The sequence below is a fragment of the Amphibalanus amphitrite genome, unplaced genomic scaffold (genome assembly GCF_019059575.1).
Source record: "Amphibalanus amphitrite isolate SeventyFive unplaced genomic scaffold, NRLGWU_Aamphi_draft 000493F_arrow, whole genome shotgun sequence".
Lineage (NCBI taxonomy): Eukaryota > Metazoa > Arthropoda > Thecostraca > Balanomorpha > Balanidae > Amphibalanus > Amphibalanus amphitrite.
Genome location: NW_024881987.1, coordinates 18,193 through 35,245, shown reverse-complemented (window position 1 = coordinate 35,245; position 17,053 = coordinate 18,193). Strand labels below are relative to the sequence as shown.

Sequence of the window (17,053 nt, the reverse complement as noted above, 5' to 3'; positions counted from 1 at the left end):
CAATGATTCGTTATATATTGGCCAATCCCAATATATAGACTAGCTGCCTGGTAGTGGCTGTTGTATCAGCATCATGCATGCATATTGCATAATGCTGATGCGGCAGCTGTTATCATGGGCGGCGAGCCTATACATTGGCTTGAGCCAATATAAAACGAATCAGATCAGCCGTTTCAGGCGGCGCCTGAGTAACACCCGAGTATCGTATGAGTTATCGACGTGAGTACGTCCTGAGTACAGCCCTAGTTTTCACTGAATAACCGATGAGTTCCAACTGAGTTATGGCCGTACTACTACCTGAGTTATACATTAGTACCAGCTGAGTTACATGTGAGTTACTTCCTAGTTTTTCATGAGTAATGACTTACTAATACCTGAGTTTGGCCTGAGTTGTCTGAGTAGGACATGAGTTACGCATGAGTACTTACTGAGTTTTATCTGAGTTTTACCATCGGACAAAATGGCAACTCACTTTGTTACTCACATGCTACTCACTTGCAATGAGTTTTGCCCGAGTCTTACCTGCGTTCCGCCCTGAGTTTTACCTGAGTACGCGGATTTAGAGTGAGTTTTACCATTGGACAAAATGGCAACTCAGTCATTACTCAGAAAAGTGAGTAAAAATTTTTTTCAGTGCACTCCGTCCTGATTCTGCAGCGTTTCCAAGGTCTGCAGGACTGGTGTCTCGCAGAACAGCGTTCCCAAGGTCTGTAGTGTCTCTCAGAACTAGCATCTATACCCTTATTCCAGCCCTGTGATACTTCCAAAGTGCATTGTCTCAGAGCCAGACCCTCTGCCCATATAATTTGATGTTTACAGAGTCTATTAACCCGCGCCCTGCTGGGGGTCCTGGATTTCCACGCCCTGCTGGGGGGGGGGTGTTTGAACACCCCCCCTTGTAACTCGGCTCCTGGGCCACGTAGCGATACGCGGAAGGCGGCGTTCGAAAGAGCGTAAAAAATAATGACGAAATCACTTCGGTCATTTTTTTGGTCAGGTCAAAGGTCAGGTCACCAGAGGTCATTGAAGGCAAAATTTCGCCGATTTCCAGGTCAAATGTCGAAAATTTCCAAGAAGCCAACGCATAACTCGGGAACCAATAGAGCTACAGCGCCGCGGAAAAGCGCATTCGATAGCCCTATTAACGCCCTTTCTGAGTAATTCTCTCAGATTTGACCTAACGTCAACGGTTTTGCCTGCAGGGGGCAAAAACTGCCAAAATAGCCGATTTTTTCAAAAACAGTTTTTCTGCAATAACTTTTGACCCAAGCCTTGTACGAGCTTACTTTTACCGGCATCGTGTTCCTCTCGTCAAGACGCATCGAATGAACTATGACTTGACCTTAAAAGGTCAACTTGAAAATTTGACCTCAGGTCAAGGTCATGACCTGACCGGAAAGGGTCATGTTGCATATCAGTCGATCCGTATCGTCGAGCTGAACACATTTAAGGCGTTTTCATCGCTCTAGCATGCCTCTATCAAAAGTTATTTGCGAAAAACTGTTAGATACCATTCGTGACCTAAGATGACCTCAGGGCATAAACAAGGGTCACGGACACCATTTTCAAGCTCAGTGTGTCTAAACCACTTGTAATTCGGTGTTTGGGAGTGTTTATAATGTCTTTCATCCAAAAGAGGCGCATTTCAATTTTCTCCCATTGACTTATAATGGGGAGGTCGCAAAATTGACCTGACCTTAGGTCATCGATATCAAAATTCTGAGATATACATTTTGTACATGCTATTGCTCTTAGCAATCGCTGAAAGTTTCAAAGCGATCGGTCACTCGGTGTAGCTATGACAGACATTGAAACTTTTTATGAGGTGAGGTCACTTCAAGTGACCTGGTGACCTGACCTTAAATGACCTTGGTCTGAAATTTTTACAACATGTGTAGAATTGATGTATGATAAGGTGTACCAAAAACGGCGGCGCTCCGCGCCGCCGTTTTTGAGATATTCGCGAAAAACCACAAGGGGGGGTGTTCAAACACCCCCCCCCCCAGCAGGGCGCGGGTTAACTCAAAGAACTAGCCTCCCTTCCCCGATCCTTGCAAGTCTATTGTCTCTGAGAACCAGCCTCTCTGCCCGATTGTTTCCGCCGCCGCGGTAGGTCAGCGATGACACTGGCCGGCGCCTAGCCCGGCCGGGCCCGGGGGGTAATCCCAACCACCGCAGCCCGGGGGGGGGGCGTTTTTCGCCCCCCCAGTCTAACTCCGTAAATAAGGGAGCTACGGAAACACAAGCGATACCAAACGAAAGGTCCTTACGAGACGATTCTAATGCACCTAAAATTTTTGACCTCAGGTCAATTTTCAAGGTCAGAGGTCAAGGTCAAAGGCTAAAACCAGCACATGTGTAGTGATCTCAAAGTAAGCCTTCTAGAGGACGGCAGGCTGCATCAAACCGGCAAAATTGGGTGTCAAACAAAAGAAGAGAATCTGAGGATTCTGAAAATGTGCTCCAAATCAAAGGTCAAGGTCAAGGTCACGCTCAAAATTGACCTCAAACTTGGCACTTTTTCGCACATCTTGCGTGCTAACTTCCAAGATGTTTTGAAATGTTTTGAGGCTTATCAGTTCCCTATTTGTGGTTCATCTTACGATACAAGGCTGCTCAAAGGTCAAGGTCACAGAAGAGTATCCCTGCTAGAGGCTATTTCACTGATTCAAGTTAGTAATAATAAATAAGACAATTTTGCCATCCGGAAGCTCTAAATGAAGGCTTAGAGGAAAATAGATGCCAGATTCGTGATCAGCGGGTACAAATCCATCATAAACGACCTTTCATGTGTCAAGGTCAACCAGAGGTCATTCGAGGTCACATGAGGTCAACATGAAACTTGACCTTTTCCGAACAAAATATATATCATTCGACGCGGCTTGACAAGGCGAATGCGATGGTACCACTGCCGAAGCTCTAGGACCATTTTTGTCGAAGTTATTTGCGAAAAACTAAAACCACATTTCGGGGTCGTTGACCTGACCTCTGACCTCAGGTCACCAAAACTATTTTTCTATTTTTCTCTAGGTCAAACGCTACACAGCCGTGCTCGTAATTTGTCTTTATCTCTAAAACTCTATTTTTAGCAGCTATTTGAAGTTTGCGTCTGTGACGCCGATTTTTGCCGTGCAGGGGTCTAGGAAAATGGACCTTGTGACGTCATCAAGGGGGCTAGGTCCAAATCTTTTACTTCAGAAGATGTCAAATTGATGGGAGAAAAGGTACTGAAAGTTTCGCCTTCCTATCCCTAAGCGTTCGAGAGTTATCGCAAATATTCGCCAGGGGGGGGCGAAAAACGCCCCCCCCGGGCCCGCGAGGGCTAGCGGTGCTTCATGGTTCATTCATAAGCGCTCTGCCCTGGTCCGAGCTGTCCCGGCTCGGTGTGGGTGTGACCCGTTGACCCAGCGACCAGCGGTACCGCCGCCGCTCAGTTTTCGGTGCGGTGGATCACGGAACACGGCACACCTCCGTGGAGTGGAGTAGCCGGATCAACCGGTCGGGATGGGAAGGGGAGACAAAACCGGTAGCAAAGACGGTGACAAGCTCAGTGAGGTTTCTCTCCGGAAAAGGACCAGTAAGAGTAGCCAGTCGGACAAAAATGTAGGGGAAGTTGGGGGAACGCCGAATACTTTTTTTCTGACGCCCGTAGCACGCAAGGTAGACAACATAAGCTATTCTTGTTGGCGTCATTCGAGAGGCCAGTCTTTTGCCTTTCAAACATACCAGGCGCATTTGATGAATTCGCATACCGTTAAGCGCAAAAACTAAAAATATCAAAGAACTGACTTTTTCGGCGTTGCCCCGGACTGCGGGGAAAGCCGAAAATGGGATAAATGATCTACGAGGAATGCCGACATTGATGTTTTGCCAATTTATCTCAAACTTTATCCAAAATTCATCAAAGCTGACACGCGTTTTAAGAGCTTGAGGACGCTTGGTGCACACTGGAAGTTATAATTGTGTGATATAATAAGAAAATGCCAGGTAAATCATTCCTTATAGGTAACAGGCCGTTGTGCCGGCTGAAAGTGTAATTTGTTTGACTAAAAATACGCGTTGCTATTCTACTGCAGTAAAGTCCACGTAGCGTGCTTTAACGTGCGTAATTGCACGTTTTCGGCATTACCCCAGCCAGCCATACTTTCATTAGGAGGCCCATAACTTTTAAACGTGCTGTATAAATTTCAAATAGGCAGCACACTTATGCAAAGACATGCTGAAGATTACTTGACCGAATTGGCCAGACAAACGGTAGCATAATGAGTAAGAAATGCAGCTTCAAAGGCGCATGTAGTACAAGGGAAACGTACCTTGAAAACGCTTTTGGCGCCCTCACAGCCGAAGTATTCCAAATGACGACTCGTAACAAACATGCGATAATTGTAGTCACTTAAGCTTCAGAGCATCACTGAGACGTGGCATCCAGTCGTACGGTTTTAGAAATATCTCGAATTTCGACTTTGCCCCAACTCCGGCATTGCCCCAACTTCCCCTAGCCCCTCTTATTGTATAAAACTAAACAGCTGTCTAAGCTGATGCTAGATACTGATGCTGGAAAAACTAGTCTGCAATTTAGCCAACACAGCCAAATCGTGTGGTCAAGCTCAAAGAACAAAGATCGATATTCACAATGGCGATATTTATAAATCAAATTTATCTTTCTTTTCGCGCTTCGCTGAACAAATAGCCCAGTGGGTGGTGCAGCTGGTCACTAAGCCTAATCATACTGCCGATTTTGTGAATTTCTCCAGCTAATCTCACAGTGTCCAGGCTCCAGCCAATCGAGTACGCCCGTCGCCCAGGCCATACTGCCGCCTCATTCAGTAATTGCCTTTCACGGCTAGTTTCCGTCCCATTGATGGTGGGTGGAAACTATACATTTTATATCACCTAGATGAACTTTCTCTGCCGTCCTGAGAGACTAAAAGCCAACACAATGTGTTCGGTTAGACTGAAAACCTTCGACGGCTGGAGACTTCCACACGCGGGTAAGTCGCGTGTAAGTGGTTTGCGGGTAAGTTGGCGTTTATCTCGCGTTTAAGTCGGCGGGTAACTTTGCCCGGAGACTTCCATCTGCGGGTAAATAGTTTGTTCGCTAAGTTAGCGACCGAACTTACACGCGAGCCACCCCATGTATTAAGTTCGCGGGTATCTTTTCGGTGGTGCTTTTTTTGGTCCTTAGGGGGTTTTAAAAGTTTATTTCTGTGCAAATTTTAAGTGCAAGTGATAGACAATAGTGCAATCATCTAGTTCAGGCTTTTTCAGCCAGTTCGGCCTAGCCGTTCGGCTGCTAAGATTAGACGAATTTGAGGTCACCTTTTCATAGTACTGAGGCCAGTTTTACCAACAGAAAAATAGCCGCCTGGCGGAATTTTTCGCCTAAAGGCCGATTCACATACGGATCGAGAGCGGTAAAGCCCTATCCGCTTACGTGCTTATCGCGTTTCCACTCCGTATGTGAAACGGTCTTTAGGCAAAAAATTCTGCCAGGCGGCTATTTTTCTGTTGGTTAAACTGGCCTCTGTGCTTGTTGAGGGGTTACAAATTACGTATTTCATCACTGCAAGTATCCAGATGTTTTCAACAAGTCATACATGAGTAATCAGAGCAATATTTGAGTTGACAGAATTGAGGATGTAGGACTCAAATTTTCAAATACGGAGGTATTAGTCTATTTCCATCGCACCTATCTCCTTGCCACCAGCTGCTATTTCGTAATCTTCGGGATAGTGAGATGGGATTCGTATCGCATCCGAAATAATGTGATCGTCGAGCCAGCCGGCTAGTGTCGGGCCCCTGTCGTCGCACTTCGCGTTACGTGTCAGTGGGGCGAGGACCAGCTCAGTGGAAGCAATACGAGTGTCCGGTCAACAACCATGGACAGGAAGAAGAGGAGCAGAAATTTCAGTAGTAGAGACATGCATTTGTTAGCCGATGTCATGAAGACTGAAGTAAAAGTCATCAAAAATAAGCGACACGATGGAAGGAGTAATGAAGAACGAAAACGGTCTTGGAAGAACATTGTTACAGCCTGTAATGCAAGGTCAGAAGTAGAGGTGGCAAAAGATGAAAATTTTGGGAACCAGACTCGAACCAGACCCGGTTGGACATTTCTGGAACCAGTCGGACCCGGTCTTAGTTGGAATCGGAACCAGTTGGACCCGTTTCCCAAAAGTCAATTAATACAAACTACTTGTAGGTATCATTAGTTGGCAGCTGCATCATGTAAAACAGCCTATTTCCAATGGGGAATACTCATGAGCTACTGTGTGCAAAGAAACATTCACTTAATTCACTTCATATTTTGCAATAATGTGTAGTGTGCAAGATGTATAGTTTATGGTAGGACCCGGTTGGACCCGTCAGAAAATTTCCAGGAACCGGTCTGGACCCATATGGGTCCAGACTGGTTCTTTGGACCGGGTCCTCGGGTCCACATTTTGCCACCTCTAGTCAGAAGAAAAATGGGACTAGAAACAGCTGACACAGCTCTGGAGAGATATGAAAAGGACGGCCAAAAAGAACCATTAGCGGTTTAAACGGCAGCAAATGGGCACTGGTGGTGGACCGGATCCTGCGCCGTTGGAACGTCAGCCACCCCCGCGACACGCACATATTAAACTGATCCAGTGGCGGATCCAGGATTTTCACTGGGGAGGGGCTGCAGGTCATAATTGGGCGCCACGCCCCGGATAGGCGCCATAGTCGCATCGTATTGGCGCTGAAATATTGGCGCCCAGTGGCCCTGACAAGAGGCGCCCAGGATCAGTATGTACAGTAACACCACACGATTGGAAATATCGGTGCGGAGCGTACTGAAACGACGTATTCGACTGATTTTTGCATCCTAGTCCTAGTATGCGGCACTCCGATGAGTTGCGAATTGAAAATTGGCGCCACTGCGCCTTCGGCGCAGTGGCGCCAGTTTTCCTTGGGTGGGGGCTGCCAGCCCCCGCAGCCCCCCCCCCTGGATCCGCCACTGAACTGATCACTCGGTGATAATCGTCCTTTGTGTGGCAATGCATTGGACACCGACGACGCCTCACCGGTGAAGTGACGGGGCGGGGGTGAGGACGGGGGGTGACGGAGACGAACCGACGAGGGCAGACGAGTAATCTGAGATACGGCTGTTGCAAGATCATGCAGTAGACTGGCGGTCGGCCATACAGAGTGAAATAACACAAGGCGATTAGCATTACTGATGCTGATTGGCACGGCTTCAAACGCTGTTCTGGTTAGGTTAATGCATCACCACATCCCATTGTTACGGCTGTACTCATTGCATGTGCAAAAACGCTGATTGGGGGCCACCGGTCCCATAAATAACGGAATTTCGCACTTGTTCATTGGACCAGCTGATCGCCGCATCCCGATCAGCTGATCGGGAAGCCCTTTAAACTGGCGTGTAAGTCGGCATTTAAATATTTACACGCGTGTAGCTACCCACCAGTTAACCGCGGATGGAAGTCCCCGGGTAAAAGTTGGTGGGCAGCTACACGCGTGTAAGGAAGTTAGCCACCAAAATAAACGCGAGTTAACCGCAAACTGGAAGTCTCCAGCCTAATTGTCTGTAGCTTGCAGTTAAGTCTAGAAGTTCTTTATCAAGCCCTCCATTCTGCTCGAAATGAAGTGCTACTTAACAATGAGGACTTGGTTCTTATTGCTGGTATGTCCGTAACGTGACTCAACAAAAACATCCATCAACCATCTTTATTCCAAGCATACTATACAGCCAACAAAGGAAGCAGAAAAGTGGCTTGGCACTATCTCTACTATCATCTCCTATATCATGAATGTTGGTGAAACGAGACCAAAGAAAGTCCCCAGATGGTGTCAGATATGCCATCGGTCTAATGGAGGTCACACAGCACCACTGTTATCAGTCGGGAGGGCTACCATATGCTTAGAGGTCACAAGCTCCGCCCATGGTGATAGCTCAAAAACGCAGCGGCGGCGGCGGAACAGGTACATATATGACTAGTCGGTAATCACCGAGATGTATGTTTACTTTAAGGCAGAGCTCGTTATACTGGACGGAGCGGCCATTTATTATCGGCCATTAAGGATCATCGAAACTTATGAGCATGGAACAGTAATGAGTATTTTTTGTTTACTGAGCCTTGGTGGCCCGGAAAAATGGAAAAAGACATACTTTTATAGATCGCACGTACCGCTGAAATAACCAAGCGGTAGCATATACTCGTATACCCAAAGTAAGACGCGCGCGGCATTCATGAAATGATGAGCGATCCATATTCGTGTCATGGTGAACAACATCATCTGCCCACAACAAAGCAGCACTGCTCGTGTTCTGTCACAGATGCTGCACCCAGAAAACATGACATTCACAGTGTGTCTCACTTATCGGGAGATCTCCCATTCTGGTGAACCCTGTGCAAACACCGTTTGACGCACGACTGATTCGCGAGCTCGACTTTCTCCGGCCGTTCCGCCGCCGCCGGGTCACGAGTCCGGCCGATATCCTGACCTCGGAGAGTCGCTCTGACCTCTGACTGGAGCGGACGTGACCTGGAGCCCGTGACACGGGCTGCGGCAAGGGCTGCAGTGCTGAGGGATGGGAACAGTTGTATCCCGTATAGTGATACTAGGGACTGGATGAGTCAAAATGAAATCAGCGTGCTATGGTGTGAGAAAAGTGTGTGAGAGATCAACGTAAAATCCATTTGGGACAGCGTTTCCGCTCAATAGCAACCCATAACATTCCGATATGCTGCAACGTAAGCGCAAAACTTTCATTGCTACTGCAATGGTTATTTTCATTTTCAAAGCTGGTTAATTTGTATAATGCATACTCAAAACTCAAAGCTCTCATATTGAGCGGTCTTGTGTATGGTCGCAGCATCGTTCGCTGAATGTTACATATTTTCAGCACCTCCGGTCCTCGGAACGCCGACCTTGAAACTCACCCCTTGCCGTTCCCTTCCCCATGTGGCCCACATTCAGCGGGGTAATTCACCGCCGAATCCGGACCACTGCCCGTCCTCGAGGGGAACGCTCTCCAGTCTAATCCCGGAGACCTACATCCTGCCCCTATAGGGGAGCAGACGGCGCGGGACAAAAGCCGGCCCGGGCACCACGCCGGCCCGGGACCGGTAATTATCCGCTGCACCTGGAGCTCGACCCAGCTCGGCACCCTGCCGTCCCACCTGAGGAAAACAACAGGAGCGCACCGCTCACGGGACGGTGTTTGCCAGCCCGTGTAGATAACAGCGAGGAGCAATCCCGGCGGAAAGGTGGATACTCGACGGAATGTGTGAGTGAACAGCAGACCGAAACGGCTGCCAGGGTTGTCGACCGTAGGTCAAGCAGGCAGTGCAAAGGTCAATAGAACAGCTCGTTTGTAGCAAAAAATACAAGCCAAAAAACGACACGTCATTAGAAGGCAGGAAAAAGTCATGCAGTGCGTCCCTTTGTTTCGGCCGTGACCTCTCTCGGGCTGTTTGTGCGCCTTATTTCTACTGGAATGCGGATCATAACTATTCAGCTGACAGCGCGTGCGGCGTGGGGTGGCGCGAGCGAGACAAACAAGACGCCCACTTACATATATCGTGCCAACGCCAGCGGTAAAAGACCTCCCTGCAGCCTGTAGCGCTGCCGTGTGGAGTAAAGTTGAACTCGACTTTTGGAAATAACACACACACGTCTGAGAAAGGTACCATTCAGTGTCACCGATAACCACAGCATAGCGTGATCGGGGGACGCATCCTGTTCAAACCACCGTGAAAGCCGTGGTCGTACGCCCGCCGAACACTCACACGAACACAGAAATTTCCTCTGTGAAGTGGCTCAGAGCAATTCACACTGAACGTGTGGGAGGGAGAGCAAGAAACCGAGATAGATTTTCCGTCTCTCGTTCCTGAAGCGAGACTACATCTGGGTTTCGGCCGATCCGATCCTGCCCTGAGTGCGGATGAACCATAGTTTCCTTACTCTACTGTACAAGACAGAGCATACAGACGCCGCCACGGCGCCGAGTCGGCGGCGGACACGCCTGGCTGCTACAATGGTATTCGGCAGCTACTTTCACATGGCTTTGTGCGGCTGATGTGGCCCGACCCGCAGAACAGGGCGACGTGGCTCACTACCGACGTGGTGGGGTGGCATCTAAAGGAGCAGCTGCAGGGCTGGTCATCGGGAATCGGAGGGCATTACAGAGCTAAAATGTGGCCAAAATACCGGGGTCCTGAGGGAAGCCATTAATTCAGTTTGAAAGCTGGGGAAAATGGAATGCTGTTGACGATAATGTGCCCTAATATGATGAAAGCTCTAAAAAATCTGCTTTTAAAATCGTTATATTTATATATATGGATGGATGACGAATTGAGTTCGACCGATTAGTTGGTCAACGAATAGTGAAAACCAGAGAACGTTAATCCCACGTCACATGGTCCGGTTTTGGTACCACACCCGTAGTCAGCTCCATTCCCACTAACAAGAAAATCCAATACACAACCGGCTGGCCCACTGTTTTCTGTTGCCGGCGGCCGCCGCCCGAATTATGGTGCGACCAATACACACCATCGGTCGGCCGGCGGCGGACGTCGCCCGGCCGAAACTCGGTCACCGGCTGGCGGCCGCCGGCGCACTGAGTCATCCCTCATCGGTGACGGATGACGCCGCCGGCGCCGCCACACCGGCTGTGGGCGCGTGTGTACGGACACAGGACCTCACTGCAGGAGTGGGGTACAAACACAGGACGTCACTGCAGGAGTGAGGCAGTCACTGGGTATGTGGGCGAGTACAGGACCTCACTGCAGGAGTGGGGCAGTCACCGGGTGCGGTACGGATGCCGCTTTGTCTTGATTAAGACCTATGCAACAGACGTGTCACGAATGACAGTCAGGAGCAGAACTCATTCTGTAGAAACACTTCTGCTGGAAATCCGTAAAAGGAGCCGTTTGCTCCCAACGGAACTGAAGCACCATGGACCAAATTAGAAACAGACTTACCCAGAAAACATTGCCATAGCGATTGAGTTTCTCCTGTCGAGTTCGCCTGGGTCAGCTAACTGGACCAACCGGTTCAGATCAACCGTGAAAGTGGCTGGGGCACTGCAGATACATGGACCATGGCCTTATTATTAGCAATTTTTCATTGGGTGTCTTCATAGATCTCCGCTGGCTGTGCAATCTGAATGCATCGTGATCACAATGCATCGCACCAATGTAGGTATAAACAAGGGACTAGAGGCCCGTTCAAACAATCCAGGCATGATAAGGCATTTTTGTTTCAAAATTAATTGTTGTGGAAGCATTCAGTTTCATTTAAGATTGCGTAATTTCCAGCGATTGATATAATCACGCACTGCAGACTGTTGCTAGACCGTGGACGTTATGCGGAGACTGCAACGCAGTGTTGGTAGGTATTTGGGGAATGCAACTCCGCATAGGAACATACCACCTCAGCGGCCTCACAGCTGCGTGGTGGTGAGTTATTTGCCGTCTGATCAGTCATGTCATTATGAGCACAACAGCTTACTACATAGAGTCTTCTGAAGTTTAAAGAGCCATCCAAGCAAGTTTTCAGCATGCTATTCATCGCAGACATTTCAGTGATTCATATCCTATCACTCTGGGCTATGGCGAACACATCGACATCATTCCGGCATACCGACCAGCCCAGTCCGTCATTCCGCCGCCCGCGCCGGTCACTGCACACGGACGGTGTTTGCGCGAGGCCGGCGCACACTTTCACAAAGTCACACGTGACGGACCCCGCCGGCACCGGTGACCGTGACGCCGGACGTGACCGCGATTCCAGAGGTCTGCATCCAGCCGGAGTCCGGTTATCTGAGCAGAATTCAGCTGAACTCCGTACTCTGAGCTCTCGATATGTAGGTTTCATGGTTTGTTGGGCGCTATTCCGCCTCATTAGCGGAGGATTTCCCCTAATCAACATCAGTTGAGTTGACGCATCACTGCCTGCTTCAACGAGCGGAAGAGCGGCATTCGTCTCGCACTAGTTGTGTTATCTGACAAACGGTAACCGGTATATCCTGTCGGCGATCCATCTGAGGAAGGACAACACGACCCACCGTGAGCTGTTGGGGGGAGTTGTCGTTGCGCGTCGTGCCAGCTGAGGCAGCTGATGAAACGACTGATGAGCCACTGGTGGCGCATCATTGGAGTGGATGATGTCGGATGACTGTGAATGTGATGAGATGATCTGAGTGTAATAAATGTATATTATCGAAAAAAGAAAAAGAAAAAAAAGACCCACCGTGCCCCGTTGGAGCAACTGGTGCAATCACAGGTAGAAATCGGCCCGGACGCTCCACGCTTACAACTTCCACCATTGGAGACTGCTAACACTCATCACGGCTAGTGGAGCCTGTCCAGCTTCTCCCGCGGCCGCTGCTAGCGCTCACTAATGCCTGCACCACCAGTGGAGCCTGCTAACACCCACCCTCCAACAGTGGAGCCTGACCAGCTTCTCCGCGGCCGTCGCTAGCCCTCCGTAACACCCACTACCAGCGGAGCCTGTCCAGCCTCTCCTCGGCCGCCTCCAGCCCGGAGAGCCGAGCTGTGTGTAATGGGGTCAGCGGTACGGCGAGCTGGATGGCGGCCTCCAGGTCGGAGCGGCCGGCCGGCCTCCTCAGCCGGGACCGACGGGACGGCCAGGTTTCTCCTCTCTATGCTCGCTCGGGGTCGGCGCAGAGATAGAACAATGGTGGCCGTTCAGAGGCAGCCGATAAACTGACAGCCGTGTTATGCACGGGCGGCGGACTCCAAATGGTAATGAGGTATCGATTATGAGGGCCGTGCGCTTAATGGAGGCAGGTCAGCTGTTTGGTTCACCCGCGACGTGAAGGTGACATAAATGTTGGAAGAGTCGAGCTCCTAGTTTGAGATAGCTTTACTTTGAGTACCGGTGTACCTATGTTTGAAATGCCAAATTCAAATTTTCGACTTTCGCTACCCGATTGTCCTATATTTAGGCCAAATATAGGTCATGTTATACATTTGAGCACATGTTTTTCATGCATGTAGGATCAGACTATTTCGTCCTAATACAGGCAGAGGTGGCACTCCTGTGCTTAGCCCGCGACTCACCTGGGAGTAGCACCAATCCACAGCAGAGCACGAGTGTCCAGGAGTGCCGGCTGGATTTCCAGCGGCACTCGGGCAGTTCGGCCATCCTCCCGCACCACCGTGCCATCCTGTACTCCCCACCTCAGTCCGCACTCACTCAGGGCACTCACACCACGCGGCACTCGGACACTCAGACGGCGGCCATCGCGCCTGCACTGTCGCTCCGCCGCGCGGCGCCGTCCGCTCGCCACCGAATGGGAACAGGAACTCGGGCCGTGTCGCAAAGGCGGCCTTTCTCCCGGAGCCGCGCTGCCCCGGCCCACGTGACGTCACCGCCGGCCGCCGTGTGACGTCATATCGCGGATCGCGCACGCGCGGAGACGCCGCGGCCGATTGAAGATATTGGTGATGCTTTTGATACATGAAATGCTACTCTCAGTTTATATCAGAGATAAAAACAATAGCAATGTTCCTTGAGAAATCATTTGGCCCTAAAACATCGAGCCACTTGGCCGAGTGGATTGAACGGGTGATTGCATAATATTGCGTTCGTTGAGATAGTATCGACTTTGAATTTCGGACTTTGAGCAATAAGAAGTGGGATTTGTGCAACCGCACAATGATACTTCGACAGATACGACAATCCCTGTCAAAAGAATGAAAGGCGGCAATTGTTCGGAAAGCAAAATATACGATACTATGGACCATGCCAGCCAACAAAGGGATATAGAGTAGGTATGTTATAGGTATGCACATGCAGTCTTGAAAGCATGGCAAGTGGCAGGCACAAAACTCTTCGCTGTTTTGTTCCTGATTGACTATGGGCTTTGCGCCCCGCAAGAAAAAGGAGTGAAGGAATGATTGAAGACAAGTACTGCGGTTAATTTTTTTTTGCCACTTTCGACCATTTTGGGCCTTTTGGAGCTATGAGAGGATAGTCAGTAGGGTAGGACTGATGGCTACGACCCACTGCACCGCACTGGTCCACCGCCGCGACTGGGCCCATCCTGCGAGACGGGCGATAAAAAAATGATCAAAAGTATATATTTCATTCAACAGGGGCCACCCGTGTATCAGCTGAATAGTGGAGGGTAGCCACCAGCTTGGGACGTGAATAAAAAAGAGCGGTTTCCCCTGACCATCGTTGACCATTGCGATGGGTTACAGCTCACAATATAGACAGCACGGCTGCCCCGGAACTTGCAATGCCACCGCTGCTCCGTCAGAGAGCGTGCCTGATCTCCGTCACTGACCTGTTGGTGTGCTACGTGCACCAGGCCGGGCCTTGTTCCCGTCACGGTCCCTGCACACACGACACTCCGAGTGGCACAGATCGGTTACGGGGAGAGCCGGGGCCGCACTTTGGCAACACTGCAACACTCGCTCTGGCAACACTCGCTCTGTGAGTCTGTGTGGTGAGACATGTCCGAATATTGCATTCGCATCCGAATCACAAAGGCCTCGGGTGATCGGTAGAAAGTGGGATATACATATATATTTCTGTTTCTAATTGCGCACACACACAGAAATATTGAGCGATGTCAAGTTCAATATACTCGTAAATAGTTCAAATAGCTTCAAAGTTCTGCTTCACGTAGTAAAATATCTTTAGTTTAAGTATTTACGTGATAAACAAGCAAGGTATCCGTCGCACAACGCCATAATAAGTAAAGGCATCAAGAATAAGTTTGTTTTTATACGACGTTTATTGGTAAACTAACAAACATCGGCAGTTTTATTACACCACACAAGCATCTTTACGCAAAACAGGATAATGTAACAGCATAACAGATGTTCAAATACCTAACTGATATGTTTTCATGCAAAGCAAGTGTATCCATAAGCGAATGAGTGTTGTGTCACACTGGTAATTGCGGTACACATCCAGAGCACCGTTCGTTTACGTCAACCCGTGTAAATTTAGCGAAATTTTGAGCTAAATGCTGACGGCGGCGGCGCCATTTTCGCAATCTGTCAGTTGTGCGCCGGGGACCGCGGGGGCCGGCGGGGGAGTGTTGTGGCTGCAGTGCGCAGAGTGAGTTTGCCCATTCTTGTGACATCAGTGAGATAAAAAAGTGCTGTGGTGTTTATCTAGTTGGATAATAGGCTGAGTAATGAGTGAATAAGTGAATAATAAGTGAAATACTGCATTGTGGTCATCGTCTGATAACTGCAATCAAGACCGAGTCGGAAATCTGAAGCGGAGCGACATTGGAGGAGCTGCTGGAAATTATCCAGCTTTGTCGGAGTGCTAAGGTGGGCTTGTAATTTTTCAACTGAGCTGCTGTCGTGTTATGAAAATAATGGATGCACTTTCATGCTTTTCTAGGGTTAATTAGGTATAGGTATGCTAATATTTTGCCAGATAGGCAACAGAGAGCCGATGGCTAATTAAATGAACGATAATTTTGGCACAGTGAAGTTATAGTGCATACAGATGACATATTTTTTATTTATCAATTACGGGCAGTTGACGGGAGACGGGCGGTGGCTGCGGCCTGTAGCGGCGCCCATGCGTTGTGAAATATCAGCTTATATACATCATAAGGTATATACGCTAATCTAACTTTTATTTCCGTCAGATGTCATGTCGATTCTTAATAATAAACGACAAACAAACAAACGTGTTTGCAGCATGGGGTAGGCATTGAGCATCACAATGTTTCGTTGCATTTAGCTAAGGCTCGCGGCTGGCGACAACGTCCCGCCGTGTGTCGCTTGCGTTACAAATTTTGCGGGCCCAACATTAGCTTTACCAGAAAAAAAATCGTTATAATAACCGTCATATTTGTGTAAATTTACCGCCATGAATTTGTGTACGATTACCACGCGAGTGTTCCTTTTGGTACTTTTTACCAAAAACACATATTGGTGCGTAAATGTAACGCGAGACCCGCGGTAAAGGTACACTGAAAGCGGTTCTCCTACACGATAGTGAAGCACTCCGAAGCTAGCAAAACACACATATAAGTGTTCTTTTACGCAGAAAACGGAGTAATTTTACACCAAAAAAATGTTCCTTTTGGTACTTTCAATTACACCGTTTTTCCGCTCAATATTTCTGTGTGTGCACTGTGCATGGCAATGGAGTAAGCAATGATGTTGTAAGATTGATTAGTACGTCATCAATTTTGAACAGTTTTTGCTATAACCTGGCCAAAAAAGGAGTTATCGATCTAAAATTTGGTATGTAGATAGAAGAGGTTGGGGACTATCACATGTATTCCAATTTTTAGATATTCGGGAAAAATTTGGAATTTTTTCGCGTTTTTCTAAAAAATCAATTTTTTTGAATTTTTGTGGGGGCAAAATCCAAAAATTTTGAAAATCCGATAAAACAGTTTTGTAGCGCCGCTTTTTGTCTACATGATCGTATAAAGAACTTTGAAATTGCTTGATAACTGTAGTTTTTGTGAGCGTTTCAAGAATTCATGTTTTTTGCTCATTTTTGCTCGAACATGACATCAGTTTGACGTCAATAAATCCTGACTTAAAGGTAGACTGCCACCTTTTTTCCACAAAACGGTTTTCACTAGAGCTGAGCCACCTATGTCCCAGACTGAAGTCGGTTTTCCGAAATTCGAACCCGTTTGCGAGAAATCGGAGACCAAAGTTCAGTTTGATGCCATTTTTTTAGTCCAAGAAAACCGACATCTCTACTGTTTATCGATAACTTTGAAACATGAATTTTCTTATCTTTTGGTAAATATATGTCAAAACTTTGATTGTTTCGAGATCAGAGAAGAATTTTGGAGTGTCAAAATAAAAGTTAAACTTATATATTCAGTAATTCATTTTTTTCCAAAAAAGTGTGAGAAATGGGGTTTAACATGGGCCAGACCCATTCCAAATGAGCCATGATTTTTAAATGTTTTACGAACTTAAATGCAAAATAAATGAAACATGGCCAATTTCTTATGAAATCATATATTAGTAAATCATAAAATACCTTACTTTTTCAAATAAAATGTAATAATCTTATGACCTTGAAGTCTAGT

General features: G+C 48.1%; 1 protein-coding gene across 2 annotated transcripts in view; it reads right to left on the bottom strand.

Moving 5' to 3' along the window:
* The window catches only part of LOC122392606 (nascent polypeptide-associated complex subunit alpha, muscle-specific form-like), a 41,204-nt gene extending 27,880 nt beyond the window's left edge, over positions 1–13,324 (bottom strand). For both annotated transcript variants that reach the window (XM_043387660.1, XM_043387661.1), the window contains exon 1: positions 13,077–13,324. In XM_043387660.1, the coding sequence (XP_043243595.1) occupies positions 13,077–13,182 (106 nt within the window). In that variant the 5' untranslated portion in view covers positions 13,183–13,324. The remainder of the gene's footprint in view (positions 1–13,076) is intronic.
* Positions 13,325–17,053: the final 3,729 nt, after the last annotated feature.